This window comes from Notamacropus eugenii, chromosome 3, assembly GCF_028372415.1.
Source record: "Notamacropus eugenii isolate mMacEug1 chromosome 3, mMacEug1.pri_v2, whole genome shotgun sequence".
Taxonomy (NCBI): Eukaryota; Metazoa; Chordata; class Mammalia; order Diprotodontia; family Macropodidae; genus Notamacropus; species Notamacropus eugenii.
In genome coordinates, this window is record NC_092874.1 from 97,353,613 (window position 1) to 97,376,461 (window position 22,849).

A 22,849-nucleotide genomic window follows, 5' to 3' on the forward strand; every position below is an offset into this window, starting at 1 on the left:
GCATAGGGCTTCCTTACATTTGGGGGTTCGGGTATTTGGGGGTTTGAAAATGTGTGGATAGCTGAGGCATAGTGGTAGGAGTTACCTTCGGGCCTTTCGATAGATGCCTCTGCACTGGTAACCACGCCCCATGTGGGTAGGGTTGTTGGGACTTCTGAAGGACCACTGGATGCTCTGGCTCCCACAGGGGCCCAGACATTCAGCCCATGGTGACCAAGATGACCAGCCACAGTTCACTAAAGATTAGTTTACAAGGGGTGGGAATAGATGACCCAAAATTAGTTTGTAAAGAGTGAATCAGAACAGGAAGGCTCTAGCAGTTAGGAGGAAAGGGTCAAGTCAGAGAGAATGGCCTAGGTCCTAAGGTAGAGGGTACTAGGAGGAAATTCCAGGCAAAGGACCCAGTGAAATAGAGGATAGCTTGCAGAAGAGATGCCAGGTTCCCAAGGTGTCATGGACCATGAGGTAAGGGGTCAAGAGTGGCATATAGGGAAATAATTCTGGGAATATCTCACCAGCACAGTCAGGGTTAGGCTGGCATCGACGTAGCCGGCCATCCTGACATGTACAGAGACGGCAATTGATCTTGACCCGCTGCCCTGGCCAATAGCGAGTGCCTTCCACCAGGCAAGGACACTGTCGGGGTCGTACACACTGTCCATCAAAGCCCAGAACCCAACCGTCGGGACACCAACAGCCTGAGGGGTAGGTAGGCACAGAACGATGCTGAAGACAAGTACCAGTGACCAACCACTAAGGGTTAGAGAGCAGGCTGAGCTGGTGCTGAATGCCATTCCCCAAGTCTCTTGCCCATGAGCACAATACCTGGACTGCAGGGTCGGTCAGGTAGGCACTTGATCTGACTGGAGATGTCAGCACAAGTCAGAGGGCAAGGAGCACAGGGTTTGGGTACCAGCTCTCCTGGACATGAAGTGACATTGGGGCAGCCATCCTGTGAGCATGGCTCTGGATAGAAGCAGAAACAAGATATATTGAGGACAGAAAAAATTCAAAAGACACACTGCCTTTCCCCCAACCAACTGTCCCATAAAATTTAATAATATAATAATAATAACCCATATTTCTGTAGTGGTTTCTTGATAAGGAATCTGTAGGGTAGCTAGCACAGAATTATTGTCCCATTTTTCAATTAAAGAAACTGAGGTTAAGATAGCCAAGGGATCTGCCTTTGGTCATAGAACTAATCAGATTCAGAGCCAGATCTCAAGCCTGGGACTCCTAATTCAAAGTTCAGTATACTTACTAGTGCAGCCCACTGCCCTAATTCTACCCATTATCCCACTGGCATGTCCCTACCCCGTAAGTGAGCACTCACTGGTTTGGAGGGTACTGTGGGGACCCGCAGGCCATGTGGCACAGGTCCGGCCACCATTCTGGGGTGGGTGGCAGACCCGATGTCTGGTCACAACTCCACTACATGGCTCCAAGCATTCAGACCAGGGGGACCAGTCACTCCACACGCCATCCTCTGTGGGAAGGGCAGCAGTGAGGGCAGAAAGAGATGTAAGGATATTGACACCAGGGAGAAGAGGGGAATGGGCAGGAAGGGAAGGGTGCAGGAAGGAAGGCACAGCAAACAGAGAAAGGAAAGGGAGCTCTAATCAGTAACTTTCCCTTTACCTCTTCCCTACTCTCCTTCACCAGATTTCCCTATCCTTTGGGTTCTGCTGAGTCCCTCTCCCTCACACCCCTGAAGGCTTCCAGCAGATGTACATTGCCAGCCTCCCTCCCTCCTCGTTCCCCAGGGCCCACACTCACCAGGGCAGGCAACAGTGAAGCAAGCACGGGTTTGGTGTTCCAGGCCTAGACAGTGCTGAAGCACAGGGAGACTAGGGGGGGAGCACAGGCGACTCCTAGCCTGTACCCCAGCCCCACAAGTCTGGCTGCACAGTCCCCATGGGGCCCAGGGTCCCCATGTGGCACAGCCCTGCTCCTCAGAGGATGGCTCCAGCCCATCCTTCTCCTCACAATCTGGCCGTCCATCACATACCTGGGTTGGGGGAGAATGGGGACAAGATGGGCAGAAGGTAGAAGGTCAACATGCAGGTCAGAGATCAGGCAGGAATGACAAGAGTGACCCCTTATACCTCTGACTCTCACCTGTTGAAAGCTGATACAGCGGCCATCTGGGCAGGAATATTCAGGGCAAGGAACCCCAGTCTTGTTAGGAGTCGTGGGGAATGGAAGCCTCTCTGGAAAAGAAAGGGGAAGGGAGGGGAGAGGAGGGAGATAGGATGAAGTATCAGGGAGGTATCCCTCTTGACAACGATAATGTCCACACGCATAGAAGCCATCCCCCTGCCCATGAGCACTCAAGCCCCTGGACCATAAACCTAGGCCCTCACTATTGCAAGGAGGATGGATCAGGGCTGGAAGGATCCATACCACAGTTTAGTTCATCTTCACCCTCTGGGCAGTCAGGGATTCCATCACAAAGCCGAGTCAACCTCAAGCACAGTCGGGGAGCTGAGCCACAGGGGAAAAGCCCAGGACACGGTGGCAGCTGGGTGGAACCTATGGACACAGTCATTTTCCATATTGTTCAACCCCACTCAAGGTAGGAGAGAACCATGTCCAGGGAACAGAGTAAGCTGAGCATAGGACTTAAGAGGTAGATCTAAGCTTGAGATACAGAAAACCCCTCTCTGTATTCCACCTTTCAGGCACTGTCCTGGTCAGGAAAGCTGAAAAGACCTGGTGGTTGGATGATGCCAGGACAGAGGGTGTCCTAAGGAAGACAGTAGGATGAGGTATCTTCATTTCTGTGAGAACTGGGAGAACAAACACTGGCAAGCTTTGGGTGACTCCTAGGTACGTGGTTATAAGTGTCTGAGGGTTAGAAGGGCAGACAACTCACCACAAGCATCCAAGCTTTCATCGGAACCATCTGGGCACTGGGCAGTTCCATCGCAGAGCTGCAGATAGGGTATACAGTGGAGGCTGAGGCAGGGCATGTGATGTGGGGGGCAGAGCTGCCCACAGTCCAGCTCATCAGCACCATTCTTACAGTCCTCTTCATAGTCACAGTGCCAACCCCGAGGTATACACTCACCACTGCCACAGCTGAACTCATAGTGACCACAGGGTAGTTCTATGGGCACAAAACAACACGTAATTTCCCCCATTTCATTTGCATGAGTCTTATCCCTATCTAACTAGGCTGTAAGCTCCTCAAGCTTGGGAATCATAACTTCATATTCTGTGGTGGGAAGACGACTGGCCTGGGAACCAGGATGCCTGTGTTGTATTTCTGGCTCTGATACTTGCTACGTGGCCTTGCACAACTCATAAGCCTTCGACAGGCTTCAGTTACTTCATATAGAAAAAAAATTTAAGACCATTGGACTAACAGTCTATAAAGTCCTTTCCAGTTCTGACAATCTGGGGTTTTGCTTCCATGTTTTTCCTTCTTCCCATTGCCACTGCTATCCCCTAAATCAGACTCATTCCCTCACACCAGGACCATTGAAATGGTCTGCTAACAGATCTCACTACTTATATTTTCTCCTCCAAACCCTTCAGCTCCCCATAGCCAACTGAATCAGCAGGGAGCATTGGAAAGAATGATGGATTTGGAGCAGGAGAAGTTGGTCTTGAATCCCAACTTTGTGACTTTGGGCAAATGACTTAACTTGTCTGGGTCTCTGTTTCTTCACCTGTAAAACGATGGAGTTTAACTATATGACCTTGCAGATCCTTTCCAGTGCTAGTTTTACGATGACATGAATGTCCCTCAAACACTCATCATGTCACTTCAATGCTCAACAGCCTTCACAGGTTTGCTCCCCGTGGCCAGTTCTCAGTTCTGAGATTGAGAACTCTCCAACACTGCCTCCCAGCACATCCCTTTAGAGGAGCACATCCCCTTTTTTAGAGGAGGGCCTCTCCTGCCAGAACAGTCTCGTTGTGTCCCACATCACCGACACACCACTCCCACCTACCTCCTATACAGCTTTCAAAGTTTGTTTCAAATCCTACCTTCCAGAAGCCTTCCCTTATCACTCCAGCCCAAAGAGATGAAAATCCTGTGGCCCTTGCTCACTGTAGCATCCATTTTAATTCCTGTGCACAGCTGTGGTTTAGAACCCAGCGGGGGAGGTTCTGTGTCCCTTAGATTTTCTTGTAACCCTCTCGCATGTCTTGCATAGAGATAGCTTGTACCGTGAGCCTTCAGGGAAGGTACTGATTGACTGAGTGGGCCTGGGAGGCCTAGGGGGCCTCAGTGGTAGGGAATCATAGAACTGCCATCTCCTTGGGACACAGGCTCTCTCTTCAGAAGTAGCAAAGTCTAGTAGACAGAGAACTCAATTGGAGAGCCTAGAGATGTGGATTTTACTCCTATTCTTCCGTTAATTAATAGAATCACAAAGTAACAGAACTAAAAGGGACTCAGAGATGATTTAATCTAAGGGTTCTAAACCTAGAACTCATTCACATATATGTATAATGTGAATTGTGTACATATATATTCATATTATTACATACTGATAACTCTTTCAATATCATTGGTTTGCTTTCTGATCCCATGTATTTCATTTTATGCATTTATGTGTATTTGATACAATTTACGTGTTTAAATGCATTGCTCTGATAGGGGGTCAGAGGCTTCACCAGTTTGCTAAAGGGGTCCATGACACAAAAAGAGGTTAAGAACTCCTAATCTCATTCAACCCTTGCATTTGGCAGATAAAGAAACTGAGGCCCAGACAGGGGAAGTGACTTGCCCAAGGTCATGTGGCTAATTAGTAACAGGCTCTAATCTACTACTTCTGACTTCCACTCCAGCAGTCTTGTCACACCTTCATTTCCTCTTCTATCCAGTAAGAATGTTACCACCTCCCCTGCCTATCTTATAGGAGAAGCAGAAGAAACAAGAGAGATTGTGAAAGGATGATATCCTGGAAAAGCTGCATGTAAGACATAAATGCGACTTTGATTATATTAATAAAATTAACACATTAACATTGATATAATGAGTAACAAAATTAAATAATATAATAAATTTAAATTAATAGTATCATGTTCTTAGGCAATATTATCATCATTGCACTCCTATTACCTCTTTCTCTTCCCCGATGTGGCCAGAAGTCCCCCCCTCCTGCCCCAGCCCCCTCACCAGGACTGCTGCCTCTGATCAGAGAAGTCGGTCTGCTCTCCAGGTTATCCATGGAGGGTCCAGTGGGGGTGTCAGCAGGGGGAGTCGGTAGAAGGGGAGAGGGGCAGTACCTGGGTCCTTCATCTGCCCCATCTACACAGTTCCAGGCCCCATCACACAGCTGAGAAGTGCCAACACAAGTTCCATCCAAGCAGGGCACCTCTCCAGGGCCACAGTTCTCCCATCCTGTGATCAAAGAATAGAAGAACTAGTGCCTCTCTGCCTATGCATACCCCTCTGCATATGTGAGCTCTGGGACAAAGGATGATCTGTAGGGAGCCCCTGCCAAAGAACATCACATATTTACATAATGAATATCAACTTTTGGGTGGGCATCATGGGAAAAATAAGTCTCATGATGATTTGGAATACTAGAATAGATGGTACCCATAGGAAAAAGAGAGGTTCTAAGAAATGGATTGGTACTTAAGGCAGCAAGTAGGGGGTACCCAATGGAATGGAGCCCAAGGGCTGGAAAAATGGAACTTACCCAGGCAGGACTCTTCATCAGCACCGTCTGGGCAGTCAGGATGCCCATCACAAAGTTGGGCCAGAGGCAGGCATTGCCCATCAGCACAGGGTAGGAATTCCTTGGGGCATGGGCAGCCATGCTCATCTGCCCCATCTCCACAGTCGTCTCGTCCATCGCAGTGCAATGACATGGGCAGACAACGCCCTTTGCCGCAGGAGAACTGCCCCTCTTCACAGCCTGGAGGGGCACAGCCTGCACACAGATGGGCACTGAGATCTCAGTGCCTGAGACAGGCATTCCCCAGGCTCATACAAGAAAGACCTTAGCCTTTTCTACTCCTAATGGAACAACACCTCTACCCACCCCAAACACGCACACGTACACAAAACCTCAGGGCTAACTCTCCAAAACTCACAGCCCTTGGGAATGGGAGCATGGGGGTGAGATGGCATCTGTACTCTACAAGTATCTAAGTTCAAGCATACACACAGGGACGTGCACATGTGTAGACACAGACCCAGAATTACCCTCTTCATCAGAGCCATCCCCACAGTCATCCTGGTTGTCACAGAGCCACACCTGGGGCACACAGTACCCATTGTCTCGGCAGGGAACTTCACCCTCTGCACACTCCAGCATCATCTCCCCACACTGGGAACCTGCTTCCCCACAGTTCCACTCTCCTGCTTGGCACGTGCTAAGAAAGTAAGAGGTCAGTGGTGGGAGAGAAACACAGGAATTCCATATAGGCACAAAGGTTCCATTTCATTTCATCTCCTCCTGCTTCCCCCGTACACTCACCAGTTCCCACAGTCCCTCTGCAGCATTGTTCCCAGGGGCAAGAAGCTCCCTCTCCACTCACAGGGACAGGCAGCTGGCTCCAAACAGACCCCACCTGAGAGAGGAATGGGATGGGTAAGGAACGCCCTCAAGGTTCCAGATCTCCCCTAGCTAGCCTGGTTCAGGGAGAAGTGCCCCACACCAAGCATCTAGTAAGCATCTGCCCAGAGCTGTCACTGCCCATTCCCACTCCTGACACTAAAGCTATCTATGATCAGAGCTGCCCTTCACCCCATGCTAAGATTATTCTACCCCCTTCCTACCATCCCTTCTGCCCTATCCCCCAGGTCCTACACACCATGAAGGAGAGTGCCCTCAGGACAGAAGCATCCCTCCACACAGGGCACAGCTTGGCAATGCCACGCAGGCTCAGGACCAGGGTTTTGGCAGGTGGCAGGGCAGACGGGGCCACAGGCTTCATAGACCTGACCTCCCTCACACTGTATAGCTGCATAGATCAAGACAGACCCAGGTAAGAGGAGCACAGGGTCACAAGAACCTATGAGCAGTACATAAACTAGAAATAACGAGCATCAGAATATGTAGGCACTGGGTAATCTAGGCACAACAGGCACTGACACTTGGGAATGCTGGGAGTAAGTAGTAGGCATTCTTAAGCAATGCCAGTGCTAAGCAATTCTGAGCAGTTCTGGCTGCCCTGGGTGAAAGAAGCAGCCCCAGGAGGGAGGAGAGTAAGAGAGGACAGGCAGGAAAGAAAAAAAGGCACTCACGGCAGAGGTCCTGGCTGCGCCAATGCACACGGTGCCCATGCCAGGCACACTCCTCTGCGTAGGTAGCAAGAGCTGAACAGAGACACTCACAGTCGCCTCCTGAGTCACAGCTGCCAGACAGGTGGTCTCAGTACCTGATCCCCAGCCCACCAAATACATACACAACCCTCACCTGACCTTCCCGCCCTAAATTTCAGCCCTTCCTTACCCACAGGCGTCATACACACACCACTCATAGTACTGCTGGGGAGGGACCTCCACGTGGCAGGGGGCAAAGAGTGACTGAAGCAGCACCCCACACCGGGCTCTAGCCCAGCCCACCCTGTGGGCATTCACCTGCAAGGAAGGAGAGTGAGGACGTAGCAGTGTCCCTTCATAGGAACTACCCCTTCTAAGATGCCCAGATTCCTCCCCTCCCATCTCCTCAGGCCTTTCTGACTCTCTCCTTTTCTCTCAAGCCCCTCCATCCTATAGATAATATAGGATGATATCCATTTCTCCCTTACGGCACAAGGATGGGGTATGTCTCCAAGACTTGGTTCAGGGCAGAGGAGGCTGAGACGCCAGGAGTGGGCAGCTAGTTCAGCTGTAGGCTCCAGGACACCCTGACGACTTTGAAGATCATTGGCGGCATCACCATCAAAGTTCCCACATAGCCCTGCCACACGGCCCCGGAACTGGGGGACCAACAGTATCATAACCCGGGTGCCTGGCAGAGGGAGAGACCAAGCAGGGAGACTGATCAGAAATGACCAGTGTAGTCTTCACCAGGGACAGTAGAGAAATGGCAAGGTGGGCACTGTAAGGTTCGCCAGTATGGGACATGAAGTCAAGAACCCTCTGACAAGGGTGACCCTTTGTGTGACTCTAGGCAAGTCTCTGAGCCTTAAGCAAATCAGCAAGACATCTATTAAGATGTGGCAGTTGTGATCTTCATGGGATCAGTAAAACCAAAGGGTCAAGGCACCACTAACGGTTATTGATGGGAGTTTTAATGGAGGTAGGTTGGGATACTTGACCGCAGAAAGTTGTGGATTTCCCCTTGGAAAGGAAGTCCAGAGGTAAGGGATTGCCTTTAGGACTGAAAATAGAACTTTTATAAAGGGAGGATGGGAACAGAGACTCCTCAAGATTGATTTCAGAAGGGAAAAAAACTAGCCTTAGGGTTCTAGATGACACCCAGAAGTCATGTTGGCTAGAAAACTATGGGGAAAGATGGATAAAGACAGGAGTCAGAGGTCAGGGGTCTAGCCTTGGTCTCAATGCCAGCCTGAACAAGGAAGGTGATATAAAGTTTGAGTATTTGCTATATCCGAGAGTGAGTTTAGGTCAATATAAATGAGGATGGGAGCTGAGAGACTGAGAATTAAGAGTCAAGTGACCGTTACAATCAGGGTTCAAGAGTTGGGTCCTGACCTCCATCCCAGAGTAAGGAAAGGCCAAGGCGAGCAGTGAGCAACAAGGACAGACCAACTTGTCTCAGGCTCAGCCCGGGGCCTGTGTAGATCTTGGGAGGGCGTACACTCACTCCGTTCACTGTCACTGCCCGACCTGTAGGGTTAGGGATAGAAGGAAAATATTGTGGGGGCTATCCTAGATCATCTTTGGGACCTCTGGCCTCCCCCTACCCTTCCTAAACAGGGGGAGTATTGTTACCTATGGTATGGCCCGAACACAGACCAGGTTAGAGAAGTCTAGACTGTCAGCTCCTCATCTGGTGCAGACTGTTCTGTCCCCTGATATCATTCACCTCTGCTCCCATTCCCCTCTCCTCAGGAAGTGATGGCCCTTCCAGCAGCTCCCCGCCATCCCCTGACCCCAGGTACCTCTGAGCATATGCACAATGGTGTTCCCCAGACGAATGGTCAGGGACTTGGTACAAGTAAGGCCACTGGTCCCACAGGGCAGGTTCTGGGCAGAGATGGCAAAGCTCCCATCCACCTCTCGTACCAGCAGATACTCGCAGGTCCCAGGGAAGGTGAATGCCAGGCCATCAAATGTCACATAGTGAGGGGCACCCGAAGCCTGGCACCGTCCACTGCACTGGTGACCTGTGCAATGCCACTGTTGGCCCTGACACACGCTGAATTGGGGAAAGGCAGAGGGGATCAATGAGAGAGTATGGGGTCAGAGGGTCAAGGGTCACTAGCCTTATGGGCATGGGGTCAAAGTCACAGTTATGATAACAGCTTAGGGACACTGGCACTAAGTCAGTTCTTTCAGAACATGTCAGGTCAGAAATATGTCAAAGACAAGGAAGCTAGTCAGAATGCTCCCTGACCTGACTGAGATTCAGAGAGAGTCCCCAGCAGGCATTACCTTAGGACTATCTTAGGTAGTGCTTTGCCTTAGCCTTGTACCCACTCAGGTGATGGAGGCTGAGGCCACTATATCATGGAGAGACAGAGGGACAGAGACCAGGCCTTACCAAGTATTACAGTCCTCCTGGATAGTCGAGTTGGGTGGGTACAGCTGCCCACTGTGTCTGCAGGGGCACAGTTCAGGGGACACACAGTGTTCATTCTAGGCAAGAAAAAAGAAGGATCAAAGAGCACCCACAAGTCAACCCTGCTTATTGGCCCTGGGAGCCAGAGGGCAAACATCATAGATGATGTCCTGGATGGAGACCAAAGCCAACCCCCAGAGTACCTTCCTTCTGTCTGGACTCTCCCCTACTCACCAGCAGTACAGTGCCCAGAGGGCAAATACAGCCATCAGAAGTATCTGTGGGACAGGAGACATTGGCACTGAGACTGTCACAGGTAATAAGGCAAGAGCCTGGGGAATATATACGCCCTCCAGGGCAGAATGCCACTCCTGGGTCACAATGATGAGTGGTACAGTTCCAGATGCCTCTGTCCAGGCACACACTGCCAGCAGGGAATAAGAGTTAAATTCACTAAATCTACTCTATGCTAACTCCCACTTCCTGCCCCCGGGCCAGAAAACTCAAGCATCTCCCAGTCCTAATCACACAGGAACCCAAATCTCTGACATTGATAAAGGAGACCCAAGAATCCAAAATCCAGCCTTGGTTTTGGGGATCTCAGCACTCTGCCCCTCCTCAGACAGGATTGAAAGGGCATTTGGTTGGCTTTGGTCTCCATCCAGGACATCATCTATGATGTTTGCCCTCTGGCTCCCAGGGCCGATAATCCAATAATGGAGGAACCATTCGTTCATTTATTAACTAGAGAGAGCTCTAACCCCTGGCTAAGTGGTGCTATGGATAGAGTGCTAGGTTTAGAATCAGGAAGACCTGAGTTCAAATCCAACCTCAGATACTTCCTAGCTTTATGACTCTAGGCAAGTCACTTAACCTCTATCTTCCTCAGTTTCCTCAACAGCAAAACAGGAATAATAACATCACTAACCTCCCAGCGTTGTTGTGAAGATCAAATATAACAATATTTGTAAAGTGCTTAGCACAGTGTCTGACAGATAATATGAACTCAACAAATACTTGTTCCCTCGTCCCCCATCTCTTCCATAAGGGCTAATATTTCTACTGTCTTGGTAATCCCATCAGATCCCAAAGGTCTAAGTATCATTTCCATATAGATGACTCCCAGATCAATATATCCAGCCCACCTGTCTCTTCCCTGAGCTTTAGTTGAGAATGTCTGTGGGTGATGATGAGATCAAAGGTATGACCAGTCCTGTATATGGCTGAGCTGGAGCTGAGGATGCTCATGAAGGGAAAGTCAGGGCATTTGAGAGGATATGCACATGAATAATGAAGCCCCTAAGTGTATAAGGATAGGGCTTGGAATGTAGAACAGGACTATGAGCCAGGTACTAGGCACCTCAAAAAAGGGAGAGAAAATTACCTAGAAGTGGTCACTGGGATCCAGGTGGCATGATATATCTGGATGGAATAAACCTCAAAGGAGGAGGGGTTGTGATGGCATGAAAGGGAGGGTATGAAAGGGTCAGTGGGGAGCAAGAAGTATGCCTCTCCTTCCTTCTAGCCAGTGTGGTGTGTGTCTGTGTGTGTGTGTGTGTGTGTGTGTGTGTGTGTGTGTGTGTGTGTGTGATGAGAGGAAAGTATCAGGAGGGGAACTTGAAAGATGCAGCCAGTACTGAGACAATGGATAGCCAAGGTTCTAGTATCTTCTGACATGAGTCAGGTTTCCATAGAAAGATGATACCCTAAAGAGATCAATGAAAGAGGAAAAGGACCCACATACATGAAAATATTTATAGCAGCTCTTCTTGTGGTAGAATTGAACTGGAAATAAAGGGGGTGTCCATCACTTGGGGAATGGCTGAACAAATTGTAGTATATGAATGTAATGAACTATAATTGTGTGGTAAGAAATGATGAAAGGGAAGGTTTTCAGTGAAACCTGGGAACACCTGTGTGCATGAATGCACAGTGAAGTGAGTAAAACCAGAATAACTGATAGAATAGCGAAGAAAGACTCAAGAACTCTGACCGACTGTTGAGCAACTACACTTCCAGAAGACTGATGATGAAGCTGCCTCATGGTAGGAAGGTGACGGACTCAGGGGGCAGAAGCAGACATATTTGGGGGTATGGTCAGTGTGGGAATTTGTTTTGCTTGACTAAGCATATTCTTTGCAAGGATTTGCCTTTTCTTTTTTTGCTTTTAAATGGGAGGTAGGTGAGAAGGAAAGAAAATAAATGCTTTTTAATGGAAGAAGAATAACAATAGTTAAGATTTATGTAGTACCTACTATGTGCCAGGCACTGTGCTGAGCACTTTAGGATCATTATTTCATTTAATCCTCACAACAACCCTGGGGGGTAGGTGCTATTATTATCCCTACTTTACAAATGAGGAAACTGAGACAGAGTTTAAGTGATTTGCCCAGGGTCATACAACTAGTAAGTGCCTAAGGCTGGATTTGAACTCAGGTCTTCCTGACTTCAGGCCATAGCACTCTATCCACTGTGCCACCTAGTTTGTTCAGATGGCAAAAGAATGGATGAATGGTGGATAGATGAATGAATTATATATATATATATGCATATATATGAGTACGTGTGTGTGCGTATGTGTATGTGCGTGTGTATGTGTGTGTGTATGTGTGTGTGTGTGTGTGTGTGTGTGTGTGTGTGTGTGTGTGTGTGTGTGTATTATATGGAAGATGGAGGTTGTGCCAAAAGAGATCTAACACTAGGGACAACTTGTTAGCCACAGAACAGGGTTTCCAAAGACCAAAAGGAAGAAAAAGGCAGATGGGGACAGGAACATGCTGAAGCTGGTTGAAGTGGATAGGGAGAAGGAAATGGTTGCAAGGCAAGGCAGTTTTTGCCTTAGGGAGGTTTGGGCTCCAGATTTTGATAAGGAGAAAAGAATTGGTTAACCATAGGACAGTAAATGGCCACCACCTTCCCAGGACCAAGGATAACTAAGTCCCAGAACTGAGAGAGGATGTTGGTTTGAATGGGACAAGGAGGGAGAAGGATTAAAAATCCTCAAAGCTCTGCACCTGGGCTAGGCTAGGTCGACCCAGAGCATGAGTATATTTTACCAAAGCCTCTCTGCCCAAGAACAACAAAAATGGCTGTGTTTCTGTAGCTCTTGAAGCCTCACAAAGAGCTTCACAGATATTATCTCATTAGGTTCTCACAACAACCCTAGGAAGTGAGTGCTATGACTATACCCAATTCAGAGATAAGGAAACTGAGGCAGAAAGCAGTTAAGTGACTTGCCCCAGGTCACACTGCTAGTATGCAACTGAGGCCAGAGTCACACGCAAGTCAGTTCTATCCACATTCCACATAGCTTGACATTTATATATATGTGTAAATATGTGTGTGTGTGTATATATGTATTATGTGTATATATGTATATGTATTTATATATGTGCACATATATACATATATAAATGCATTAAGGTTGACAAAGTACATATGTTTTCTTATTGGATCCTAACAACAGTCCTGTATGTAGTAAAAGAGTTATTATAATCATCCCTATTTCACCAACGCCAAAACTGAGGCTGGATGAGGGTAAGTCATCTGCTCAAGGTGACACAGTTCATTATGTGGCCAAGCAGCTGGCTCTGAGGCCCTTGCTCCTGTATTACACCACGATGTCCCCCAAATAATCCCAATCCCTGAATATTCTCCAGCTATGACAATCTAAACTAAGGAACCCATGAGGCCACACCTTTGGGGTCTTCCCCATGGTGATCCAGGTGTCCAGATCTCTCACCTAGGTCCCCCAGCTGCCTTAAACTTCTATGCCACAAATCTGGCACCATTTACAAACAGTTTTGTGCCTAGCCTGGTCCCCTTGTCCCATGTAGCCCACCCTGAAGGCCTCTCTTACTTTGACCCCTCTCACACCAAGGCTCCCTTCATCCCCAGCCTTTCCCTTAGTCCCCAGCATCCAATCCTCACCAGCGATTGCATCCCTGCAAAGTGATGCTGCCTGGAGGGTGAGACTGGCCTCCCAGCTGGCAGGGACACAGTCTGGAGGGCACACACTGGCTCTCATGATCCCACAGCAGGCCAGAGGGACAGTTGCAACCTGCCACACAGCCCACATATTGCCCACAAGTCTCTGGTTCTCCACATTTCTGGCCACACACTGGGGCACATTCTTGGTACTCCTGGCCAGCTGGGCACATGACAGCTGAGGATTGATATGGACACAAGTCAGGAGTAGCATTGTAGAAGAACTAGGCCTCCTTGGCCTAGTTGGTCCTTCAAACACCACCGATTGCCCTATTCTCTGTACAGGGAGACTCTAGGGAGATGAAGGACAGAGGTCGTTCTGGGGAAGGACAGAGATCACTCTGGGAAAGGATTGTCGCCCTGGTGGAGACTCATAAGGAGGATCAACTTCTCCATTGAGGAGAAAGGGGAAGGAGGAAAGGGAGGGAAATAGGAAGGTAGACAGAAGAAGAACTCACGACACAGAGTCTGGTTCCTCCAGGGGCTGAGCACACCCTCCCGGGCGCAGTGGCGGGCATAGGCAGATAGCACAGGACACAGGCAATCATGACCCAGAGCACAGCTACACACTGCTGACAGGCACCGTAAATGGTAAGGCTCTTGTTCCACTAAACTGTGGCATTGCTGGGGGCATGAGGGGCATGAGGAGAGGCATGAGGGGCTGAGTCAGTTACTGCACAAGACTCCTTCCCACCATCCCAACCAGCACATCCCCAATGCTAATGACCATCTCCACAGTATCATGCCTTGGTGCTTGGGGTACCTGGAAAACCGGGCTTTGGAGAATGGCACAGGTGGCTTCTGCGTAGGGCCGGCGCTGAGTATGGGTGCTGCAAGGGTTAAGTGGGATAATAGTGTCCCCCAAACGGCAGGCACGCTCCCCACTCAGCTGGAATTTGACAGCAAAGGCAGCTACACTGGATTCCACGTCTCCAGCGGGAGTCAGGAAGTCATCCTGCTGGTTCCAAGTGAAGGTTCCACACATACCCCTCACCTGGGACCGCCAGTAGGAATAAGCCAGTCAGCGTGAACCCTTCCATCCCTCCCCTTCCCCAGAATCCCTCACACTCAGAACGTGGCATTTCTGAGTTGGGAGGGAGATCAGAAGCCATCCGATCTAACTCACCACTGAACCCAGAACTCCTCTACAATGCACTTCAAAAGTGACCACTTCCTTATAAATACCTCCTTTGATGAGTAACCTCCTGAAGCCACCCACGGTACCTCAGGTCAGTTCTGATGATTGCTTCTTCTCACCTCCCACCCATTATTCCTAGTTCTCCCCCATTGGGACAATCAGAATAGGTTAGATTCTCTTCAACACAAGGGTCCTTTGCAAGAAGTGCTGGACTGGAAATCGGAGGATCTAAATTCAAATTCTGACTCTGCCTCAACACTATGCCACCTTGGGCAAGTCATCTCATCTCTCAGTATCTTCTTCATTTATAAAATCAGGAAATTGAAAGAGATGACCTTGAATGTCTCTTCCATCTCTAAGTTTCTCATCCCTAAGTCCTATCTTATCCAGGGTAAATATTCCCAGTTCTCTCTTCACGTGTCGGTCTCCAGGCCCTGATTGTCCTCTACACCCATTCCTATTTGTCAAAGCCCCTCCTAAAATGTAGTATCTCCCCCAAGGGAGCCCAGCATCTCCCCAGAGCCTTGGTCCCCTCACCCAGACATACCCGATGAGCGTAGAGGGGTTCCAAGGTAATGTATGCGGCAGGTTCATGCACACCCCAGAGGAGCCAGACACCGGGCCCACGAAGCAATAGGAAGGTAGAGGAGGCATGATGGATGTTGAGACCCCCAGGCCCTACCCAAGGCAATGCCACCTCTTTCCTGCCTACCAGCACTGCCCCTGTGGACAAAGAGGGTATTGTTGGAAGGAAGAGGCTCCCTATGACACAGAAAAGGGAATGGGAGTGTGTGTATGCCATGCTGGGGGACACGGGGTAAAGAAGAGAGCATTCTGAATGTTTGGGAGAGAAGGAGTAGTGGGAATAGGTGAGGCAGGAGGTAAAGGAAATGGTCTGGAGATATAAAGACAGAATGTCAGATCGAGGGGCACCTGAGTCCCGGAGCTGAACATAGACTTCACCCAGGGTGACAGAGATGGCACGGAGACAGCTTCCAGTCTCACAGACCCCATGCTCCAATACCATAAGCAGCTGCCCCTTCAAATAATCCTAGGATAGGAAAACTCCTCAGGTCAGAATCTGTGCCCACTACTGAACCCAGAATGGCAACCCAGCTCTCGTGATAAACACTTCACCACAGTTGGGTGGGCAAGGGCCACTTCTAGACAATGTTTACCAAACCACCACCCTCTCCCAAGAATTTCTTTCCCTTTCAGTTCCCCTCTGATGCCCACCTGTACCAGACTGTACTGGCAGCCCCCAATGCCCTGGAAGAAGAAACTTCGCCCATCGAAGGTAACGTAGTGCCCATCCCCACCCACTGCACATTCAGCTGGGCATGGTTTCTGGGAACAATGCCAGTGGCCTTCCAGGCACACACTGAGGGGGGAAGGAGAAGGTTAGATCAACAACCGTATCAAAGGAGAACATAGAAGCAGAGCTGGGGTGAGCCCCTTTCCATCCCTCCCTTCCTTCACCTTAGCAGATGGAGCACTGGACCTAGAGTCAGACTTGACTTCAAAACCTGTCTCAGATATTTCCTAGCTGTCTGATCCTGGACAAGTCCTTAACTTCTCTAAGCCTCAGTTTCATTATCTGTAAAATGGGAATAATAATAGCCCCTACCTCAGAGGGTTGTTTTAAGACTCAAATGATATCACCTATATAGTGTGCTTTGCAAACCTTGAAGTATTACCCAAATTTAACTTTCATTATGGCTACCCCATTAAAGTTTTTATTGCTGTAAGTCACTCTGGCCACATGAAGGGTCTCTACGAGGAGATCAGAGGTTACTCTGAAGGTACCCCAAAGCAGGAACGTGAGGGTGACTTGGAGGACAAGGGGGTTGGCACAGAGAGAAGTGTCCAAGGATGGGAAAGTCAATTTGGGTCCAGAGAAAGAGATCAAGGGATTGGTCAGTACCCCTTTCCTGTTCACTGGGCAGGGAGGAGAGAGTGCCCAGGGCCTCACCATGGATTGCACAGCTGGAACACCGTGCTGCCTGGGGAATAGCGCTGGTGATGGTAGTAGCAGGGGCAGCGAGCGGCAGGGACACAGAGGTTGTTGTCTCTGTAAAGTCCTGGTGGGCATTCACAGCCACTCACACAGCCCTCTCGACACGGCCCCTCCTCATGCTCACCCACTGCCCTACAGCTGGGTGGGCAGGATGACACGCAATCTGAGTATAGCTGTCCTCCTGGGCAAAGGCGCTCTGGAGAAGCATTTAAGATGTGATGCAAGATGCTGCAAGAGATGGCACTCCCTCCCTGCCCACACCAGGTACAATCTCAGGGCCTGAGATAACAGTGGGGAGTGTGGAAGATGAAACATGCCTAGAATGGATATGCTGATGCCCAGATGGGAACCGTGGCAATGTCCCAGCTGGGTCTGCCTTCTGAACTGATGACCACCAGAAAGACATTCATGGCATACAAAGGTCCAAGTAGGCAAAAGGTCCTCTGTGATCTAGTAACGACAGTGCCCATGTGGACAAGGCCCACGTGTAGTCCAATGCCTATGTGTATGGCCCAATACTATTGGGGAGGAGGAAGTGGGGAAAGAGGTCCTGGTGAAGGAAAAGAGTAGAAACTATACCACAGAAGCCAGGCTTCCGCCAAGGGATGAAGACATCATGCTGGGCACAGTCACGGGCATAGTTGGCAAATGTAGCACACACCGCCTCCTGCCTCTCTGTCTGCCCACCGCCTGCCACACAGTAGGCAAAGAGGCAAGCTTCATGGAACCCACTAGGGGGAACCTGCGAGAAGAGGCGCAATAAGCCAGCAGCCAATGATAATGTCCCTTGCCCTCTGTGGGCTCTCAGTCATGCCCTTTCTGGCTGGCTGTCCTTTACTGGCCCTGCCCCAGTCCCTGATTCAGAGAATCATGTATTAGCAGAGCTGAAAGTGTCCTGAAAAATTGTCTAGTCCAAACCTCCTGCCTAACCCTAAGAAGGATGATCTTTCCAAGGTCACATAAGCAGAGGTCAAACTGGAACTAAGGAGTCAGGGCTCTTCCTTCTAGTCTGGCTTTGATTTGATTGCTTTCAGTTGAATTGCACAAGCATTTATTAAGTGCTACACACCACACAGAAATGAACAGTGGCTGTTTTTGAGATCATTCCACCAGTTGCTTCAAATTAAGGGGAAATTCTTGCCTCACAATTAGAGGAACCCCACCCCCCCCCCCCAAAGGAGAAATGGTTCTTGGGTGGAAAAAAGTAGAGGAGTAGGGATTCTAGCCAACAAGCTGAGTCTGGGGGCAGCTAGCACAGCTCCCAGGGAAGGGAGGTAGTGGGGTGTAGGGGGTAGTGTGTTAGAAGACTTGGTTCCAGACCCTTACTAGCAGTGTGACCCTGGGTTAATCTTAAGTTCTCTGAGCCTGCGTTTCCTCATGTGTAAAAGGGGCAGGAGGGGGATCTTGACAGCTATAATATTAGTCATGATGGTTCTCTTACTAACCTCCAAATCTTCCATGCTGCTCCCTCCCCAAGCCCCAGCACCTGGACATGGCACTCTCTGAAGACACCATCCAGCAGCTGGTGACAGATGTCTTGAGCTTCCGCCTGCAGTACCCCTGTACCCACACCTGCCTCCATGTGTTCCATAGATCCCATGCAGCCTTGTGCTGCTTCCACTGCATCCAAGCACCCAGGCTGGGAAAGAAAGTAAGATTGGTGGAGCAGAGTGGAGGAAGGGAAGTCACTTTTGAAAAGGCCTAGGAATGCCAATCTCTCACGAGCATCCCACCCCACCAACCCAGAACTCTTCTAAATATGAGGAGAAGACAAAATAGAGAAGATACAACTAGGGAAGAAGAAACTTCAAGGGATGGCAAAGGAGCCAGGAGCAGAACACCTAGCAGCATCTGGTTTTGAAGTCAGCTAGCTAATTAACAATAGCCACCAACAGTTCTAATAGCCAACCACCCTTTTGTTAGTCAACTCCGTGTAGTGTAGGCCTGACTGGTGCCGAGCTCATTCCTGGAGCACCCTGTTAGATACAATGCCTGGAATCAAAACCTGTTCCTGCTACTGATGTCACATAGGGGCTGAGGGATAGAAGATTATCTTAGTTCAAGGGAACAAGAGAAGGGTGAAGAGGGTTCTGGAGAAAATGGGGTTGATGGTGTCTAGCCTAGGCCTAGGGGTGTGAAGGGAGTTGGTGGAGGGGAGAGGGTCTGGGATCAAGGATAAGATCTCTCACCTCTGAGTCAGGGGACTTCCAGGAATTGCCAAAAGTGACAGCTAATACAGCCTGCTCCCCATTGGGCTCCAAAAAATCATCTGTGGGAGTTTGAGGAGGGAGCCCTCAGCCTTCCACTTTAGCTTTATCTCTCCCCTCCAAGTTCTCTTTCCAATCCAACCCCCTTCTTCCCACACCTCCCCACACACACACATTCATTCTATCTCTGCACCCCTTACCCTCAGGTTGGCCATTATAGAGCCCACAAAGACCCCTAGTCTGTCCCTGGAGTTCATGGTCAACTGTAAGTGAGACAGAACCAGCCCTGTCCATCCTCACCACCACACCCAAACCACCAGACAGCACCAGCCAGTCCCCCGGCCACTGCAGGCTCAGCCCTGGACAAGGGAAGATAAAGAGAGAAGGGGTGGTTAACTCTATCTCACTCCCCGTCTCCATTCCTAGCTTTGCAAGGACAGATTTAGGAGGAAGGAGTGACAGGAGAGAAAGCATTTCTTTCTCTCGTATCTCTAGATAACAGAGAACATATCTCTAATACCTGATACTTTTAGTGGTAGTCCAGTATGGTGAAAAGAGTATTGCCACCAACTAGGAGATATTGCTCAAGCCATTTAAACTCTAGCGACTTCAGTTTCCTCATCTAGTAAATGGGGAGATTAGATTTTGATGTCCTTTCCATTTCTAATGTTCTATGACTCTTCACAATACTTTCCCATCTGTTGTCCCATTATGTCTTCACAATACCCCTCTGACATAGGCAGAATAGGTCCAGAGAGTGTGCTAACTCATCCAAGGTCACACAGTGAGGCAGCAGCAAAAGCCAAGTCCCCTTACTCCCAGCACAGTGAAAGGTTAAGAGGGAGCACCGTAGGGCCTAACTTCCTCATCCTTCAGTCTTTGGGGCCCCTCAATTTCCCAAAAGATGCCCACCCCTTAGCTGGACAGATGAGGGCTCTTCAGTAGACAGTCACATCTGATTCTTCGTCCAGGGACAGCACTTACCATGTTGTAGGAGGGGCTGCCCCTCCAGCACCAGTGCTCCATTCACTGAAACATTGGAGCCCTGGATCAGCACCTCATCCTGTGCCATCAGAACCTGAACAGTCTTGGAGCAAGAGGAGAGAGTAGAAAATCATTCATTCAACATTTAGTAATAATGATAAAAGCAGCATTACTGTAAGGCTTACTAGAAACTGTTTTAAGAGCTTTTCAAATATGTGTTCCTCACAATAACCCTGGGAGGGAGATGCTGTTATTACTCCCATTTTACAGATGAGGAAACTGAGGCAGACAGAGATTAAGTGACTTGCCCAAGGTCATACAAATAATATGAGTCTGAGGCTGGGTTTGAACACAGATCTTCCTGATTCCAGGTCTGGCATTCTATCCACTGTGCCACCTACCTGCCCCCAAGGAAGATGAGATCAGGGGGAAAAGTCATTTTTTTTAATATTTAAGAGGTGAGAGAGCAGTCTCAGCAGAGTGATGATGGTGGTTGACAGGTATCTCTTCTAACCTTGTCCTGTCCCACCCCTAGTCTTGCCTCTCTCTAGCCTTGACCCCACTCCCAGCTACTCACTGGCTGGCAATTATCAGGCCGAGGGCAGTGTCTGCCAGGAATGAGGTAAACAGCCCAAGTGGCATCAATATCACCCGCAAGTAGGTAGGTGCATCGTCCCAGGAAGTGGTAGTGACGCTTGTCAAAGGTCCGGTAGTGGAAGCCTGACCAAGTCATGCAGGTGGCTGAGAGGCCCTGGCGCTGGCGCTGGCTCCGGAGATGGCCCACTGCCCCAGGCAATGGCTGTAAGAGGGCTGGTGACAGATGATTACCTGGAGAAGATCATTCACCTTGAGCAAAGGGATGAGAGGGCAGAGAGCAAGGGCATGGGGGAGGAGAGCAAAGTACTTAAGTGTAGGTTACCTTGTGGGGCAGGAGTGTGTATTCTATAGGTAAGAGAGCAGAGGTGAAAGGACAGTGGCGGGGGTGGCACACATGGACTGGACATTTGTGCTGGGGAAAACCTGAGGGTTCATAAGCCTGGCCAAACCAGAGTATATGTGTTGGGAGCATCCTCACCTGTCAGAGGCCAGGAAGAACAACTGAAACAAAGCTCCGAACTGTCATTCCACCAGCTGCGCCCCCAGGGCTGGGCACAACACTCCTCTAAGCTACCTGCTGAGGCATTCAAGATATCTGGCCCTACTTGGCACTGCCATGTGGCAAAACAGTGATCTTTGGTGCCAGTACCTGCAAAGGAAATTGAGGCCAAAAGGGAGAGTATATGGAGAAGGAATGATTGGGCAGGGGGTGAGGCTTGGGAGGCAGTATTTGGTTTGGATGTGGCCAGCCAACTTTGGGGAATGTGTATCTCCATCCACCTACTCTCCCTACAACCACTCTGTCACAACCTAATACCCCAGTCTTGGTCTTTACCCCTTCTCTCCTGATACATCTTTCTGATGTAGGTTCCCTTGTATTCTCTGTATGTTCTAGCAGATGCAGGGCAGCCTTACCTAGAGTGCAACGAGGACCTCTCCAGCCTGGGCAACAAGCCCTCACAGTCCGGTTCCAGGTTACTGGTCGGATATCAGGTGGCCTGGAATACACAAAGTCAGGAGGGTTAATGTAGCATTTCATTTTTCTCAGACCCATGGGGAATGAGGGCCCATAATGTCATAGAAATAGGACTTGAAATTGAAGTGCTTCTGGGGGGTGGGTCCCTCTCAACAAATCCACAACTTTCCTCTCCTTTCAATCTTTCCCATACACCATTCCCTAGTCATACTCACTCTACACCCACATCTCTCAACCTCAGATACCCTCTACCACCAAATTGTACATGCATAGAAAGAAGGAAAGTTTGAAGCTGATGAAGGATGGTACTCAAGGTAGACACTCTCTCTCTGTTTCTGTCTCCCTCTGTCTTTCTGTCTCTGTCTATCTCTTTCTGTCTCTGTCTCTCTCTCTGCCTGCCACCATCACCCTGTCTCTGCCTCTATGTCTGTCTCTGTTTCTCACCCTCCTTCTCTATCTTTCTCTCCAACCCCTTTCTCTGTCTCTGTCTCTCTGTCTGTCTGTCTCTATCTCTGCCTCTGTCTCTCTCCACCCAGTCTCTCCCTCTTTCTCTATCTCTCTGTCTCTCTCTACGACCACCCTGGTCTCTCTCTGTCTCTGTCTCTGTCTCTCTCTGTCTGCCTCTCCCCCTTTCCTGCCTCTCTCTCTCTCCTCTCATCCATGCCTCTTGGCCCCATTTATTCTCCTCTACCTTTGCCATACCACCCCATGCTCACCCTCTCACATCTTTTCTCCTCCCCTGAGCTTTCCTGCTAGGACCCATACCTGTCATCCCCCCCAGTCCTCATTGTCTATGCCCAATTTTCCCCCTTCCTCTTCTCACTTGTAGATCGGGCAGAGAGCAGGAGATGGGGAGTTTGTGGGCTTGCTCCTGGCCAGGTCCAGCTGCCAGCCCCGGTGAATATAATGGTAGAGGCTGCCGCAGGGCACCAGCTCTTCCTGCCCAGGGGTCACCACCTCCTCCACCTGGACAGTCTCTGTCCGTTGGCACCACCGCCTGCTCCAGAGATAGAAAAGCAGTTGGTACCACAGGACCCCCAATTGAACTTTAGCAAGGATTTCCCCCACAATCACCCTCTGCCCCCTTATAAGGGAGATCAAATTAGGGGAAAGGGGGTGCAGAAGGTATGACAAAGGCCAGGGGCAAAAGAAAGGAATCTGGTTGTCTGAGGGGTCATGGAACCAGAGCAAAGGGGATGTCAGGGAACTGAGAAAGTAGGCAAAAATTCCTTTTGGAGTTGGTAGGGACCTGGCATTCCCTGTTCTAATTTGGTAAAC

At 49.5% G+C, this 22,849-nt stretch overlaps 1 protein-coding gene across 20 annotated transcripts in view; it reads right to left on the reverse strand.

Moving 5' to 3' along the window:
* The window catches only part of LOC140533059 (SCO-spondin-like), a 92,815-nt gene that overhangs the window by 64,157 nt on the left and 5,809 nt on the right, over positions 1-22,849 (reverse strand). For 13 of the 20 annotated variants that reach the window (XR_011976779.1, XR_011976780.1, XR_011976778.1 and 10 more), the window contains 36 exons: positions 22,395-22,571; positions 21,511-21,593; positions 21,074-21,244; positions 20,576-20,826; positions 19,999-20,101; positions 19,215-19,373; positions 18,997-19,076; positions 18,294-18,446; positions 17,387-17,549; positions 16,763-17,003; positions 16,027-16,171; positions 15,724-15,841; positions 15,338-15,513; positions 14,416-14,646; positions 14,111-14,276; positions 13,596-13,830; positions 9,900-10,089; positions 9,648-9,742; positions 9,046-9,302; positions 8,636-8,770; positions 7,726-7,928; positions 7,428-7,555; positions 7,220-7,329; positions 6,787-6,936; positions 6,450-6,543; positions 6,176-6,345; positions 5,667-5,900; positions 5,138-5,362; positions 2,879-3,112; positions 2,407-2,535; positions 2,122-2,213; positions 1,780-2,011; positions 1,337-1,489; positions 826-966; positions 516-698; positions 86-236 (listed from right to left, as the gene is read on the reverse strand). Coding sequence is in view for 17 of the 20 variants with exons in the window: in XM_072652355.1 (XP_072508456.1) it covers positions 86-236; positions 516-698; positions 826-966; positions 1,337-1,489; positions 1,780-2,011; positions 2,122-2,213; positions 2,407-2,535; positions 2,879-3,112; positions 5,138-5,362; positions 5,667-5,900; positions 6,176-6,345; positions 6,450-6,543; positions 6,787-6,936; positions 7,220-7,329; positions 7,428-7,555; positions 7,726-7,928; positions 8,636-8,770; positions 9,046-9,302; positions 9,648-9,742; positions 9,900-10,089; positions 13,596-13,830; positions 14,111-14,276; positions 14,416-14,646; positions 15,338-15,513; positions 15,724-15,841; positions 16,027-16,171; positions 16,763-17,003; positions 17,387-17,549; positions 18,294-18,446; positions 18,997-19,076; positions 19,215-19,373; positions 19,999-20,101; positions 20,576-20,826; positions 21,074-21,244; positions 21,511-21,593; positions 22,395-22,571 (5,958 nt within the window). In the remaining 3 variants the exon portion in view is untranslated. Of the gene's footprint in view, positions 1-85; positions 237-515; positions 699-825; positions 967-1,336; positions 1,490-1,779; positions 2,012-2,121; positions 2,214-2,406; positions 2,536-2,878; positions 3,113-5,137; positions 5,363-5,666; positions 5,901-6,175; positions 6,346-6,449; positions 6,544-6,786; positions 6,937-7,219; positions 7,330-7,427; positions 7,556-7,725; positions 7,929-8,635; positions 8,771-9,045; positions 9,303-9,647; positions 9,743-9,899; positions 10,090-13,595; positions 13,831-14,110; positions 14,277-14,415; positions 14,647-15,337; positions 15,514-15,723; positions 15,842-16,026; positions 16,172-16,762; positions 17,004-17,386; positions 17,550-18,293; positions 18,447-18,996; positions 19,077-19,214; positions 19,374-19,998; positions 20,102-20,575; positions 20,827-21,073; positions 21,245-21,510; positions 21,594-22,394; positions 22,572-22,849 lie in introns of those variants that run through there. The other 7 variants (XM_072652356.1, XM_072652371.1, XM_072652365.1 and 4 more) reach the window with 6 other exon arrangements.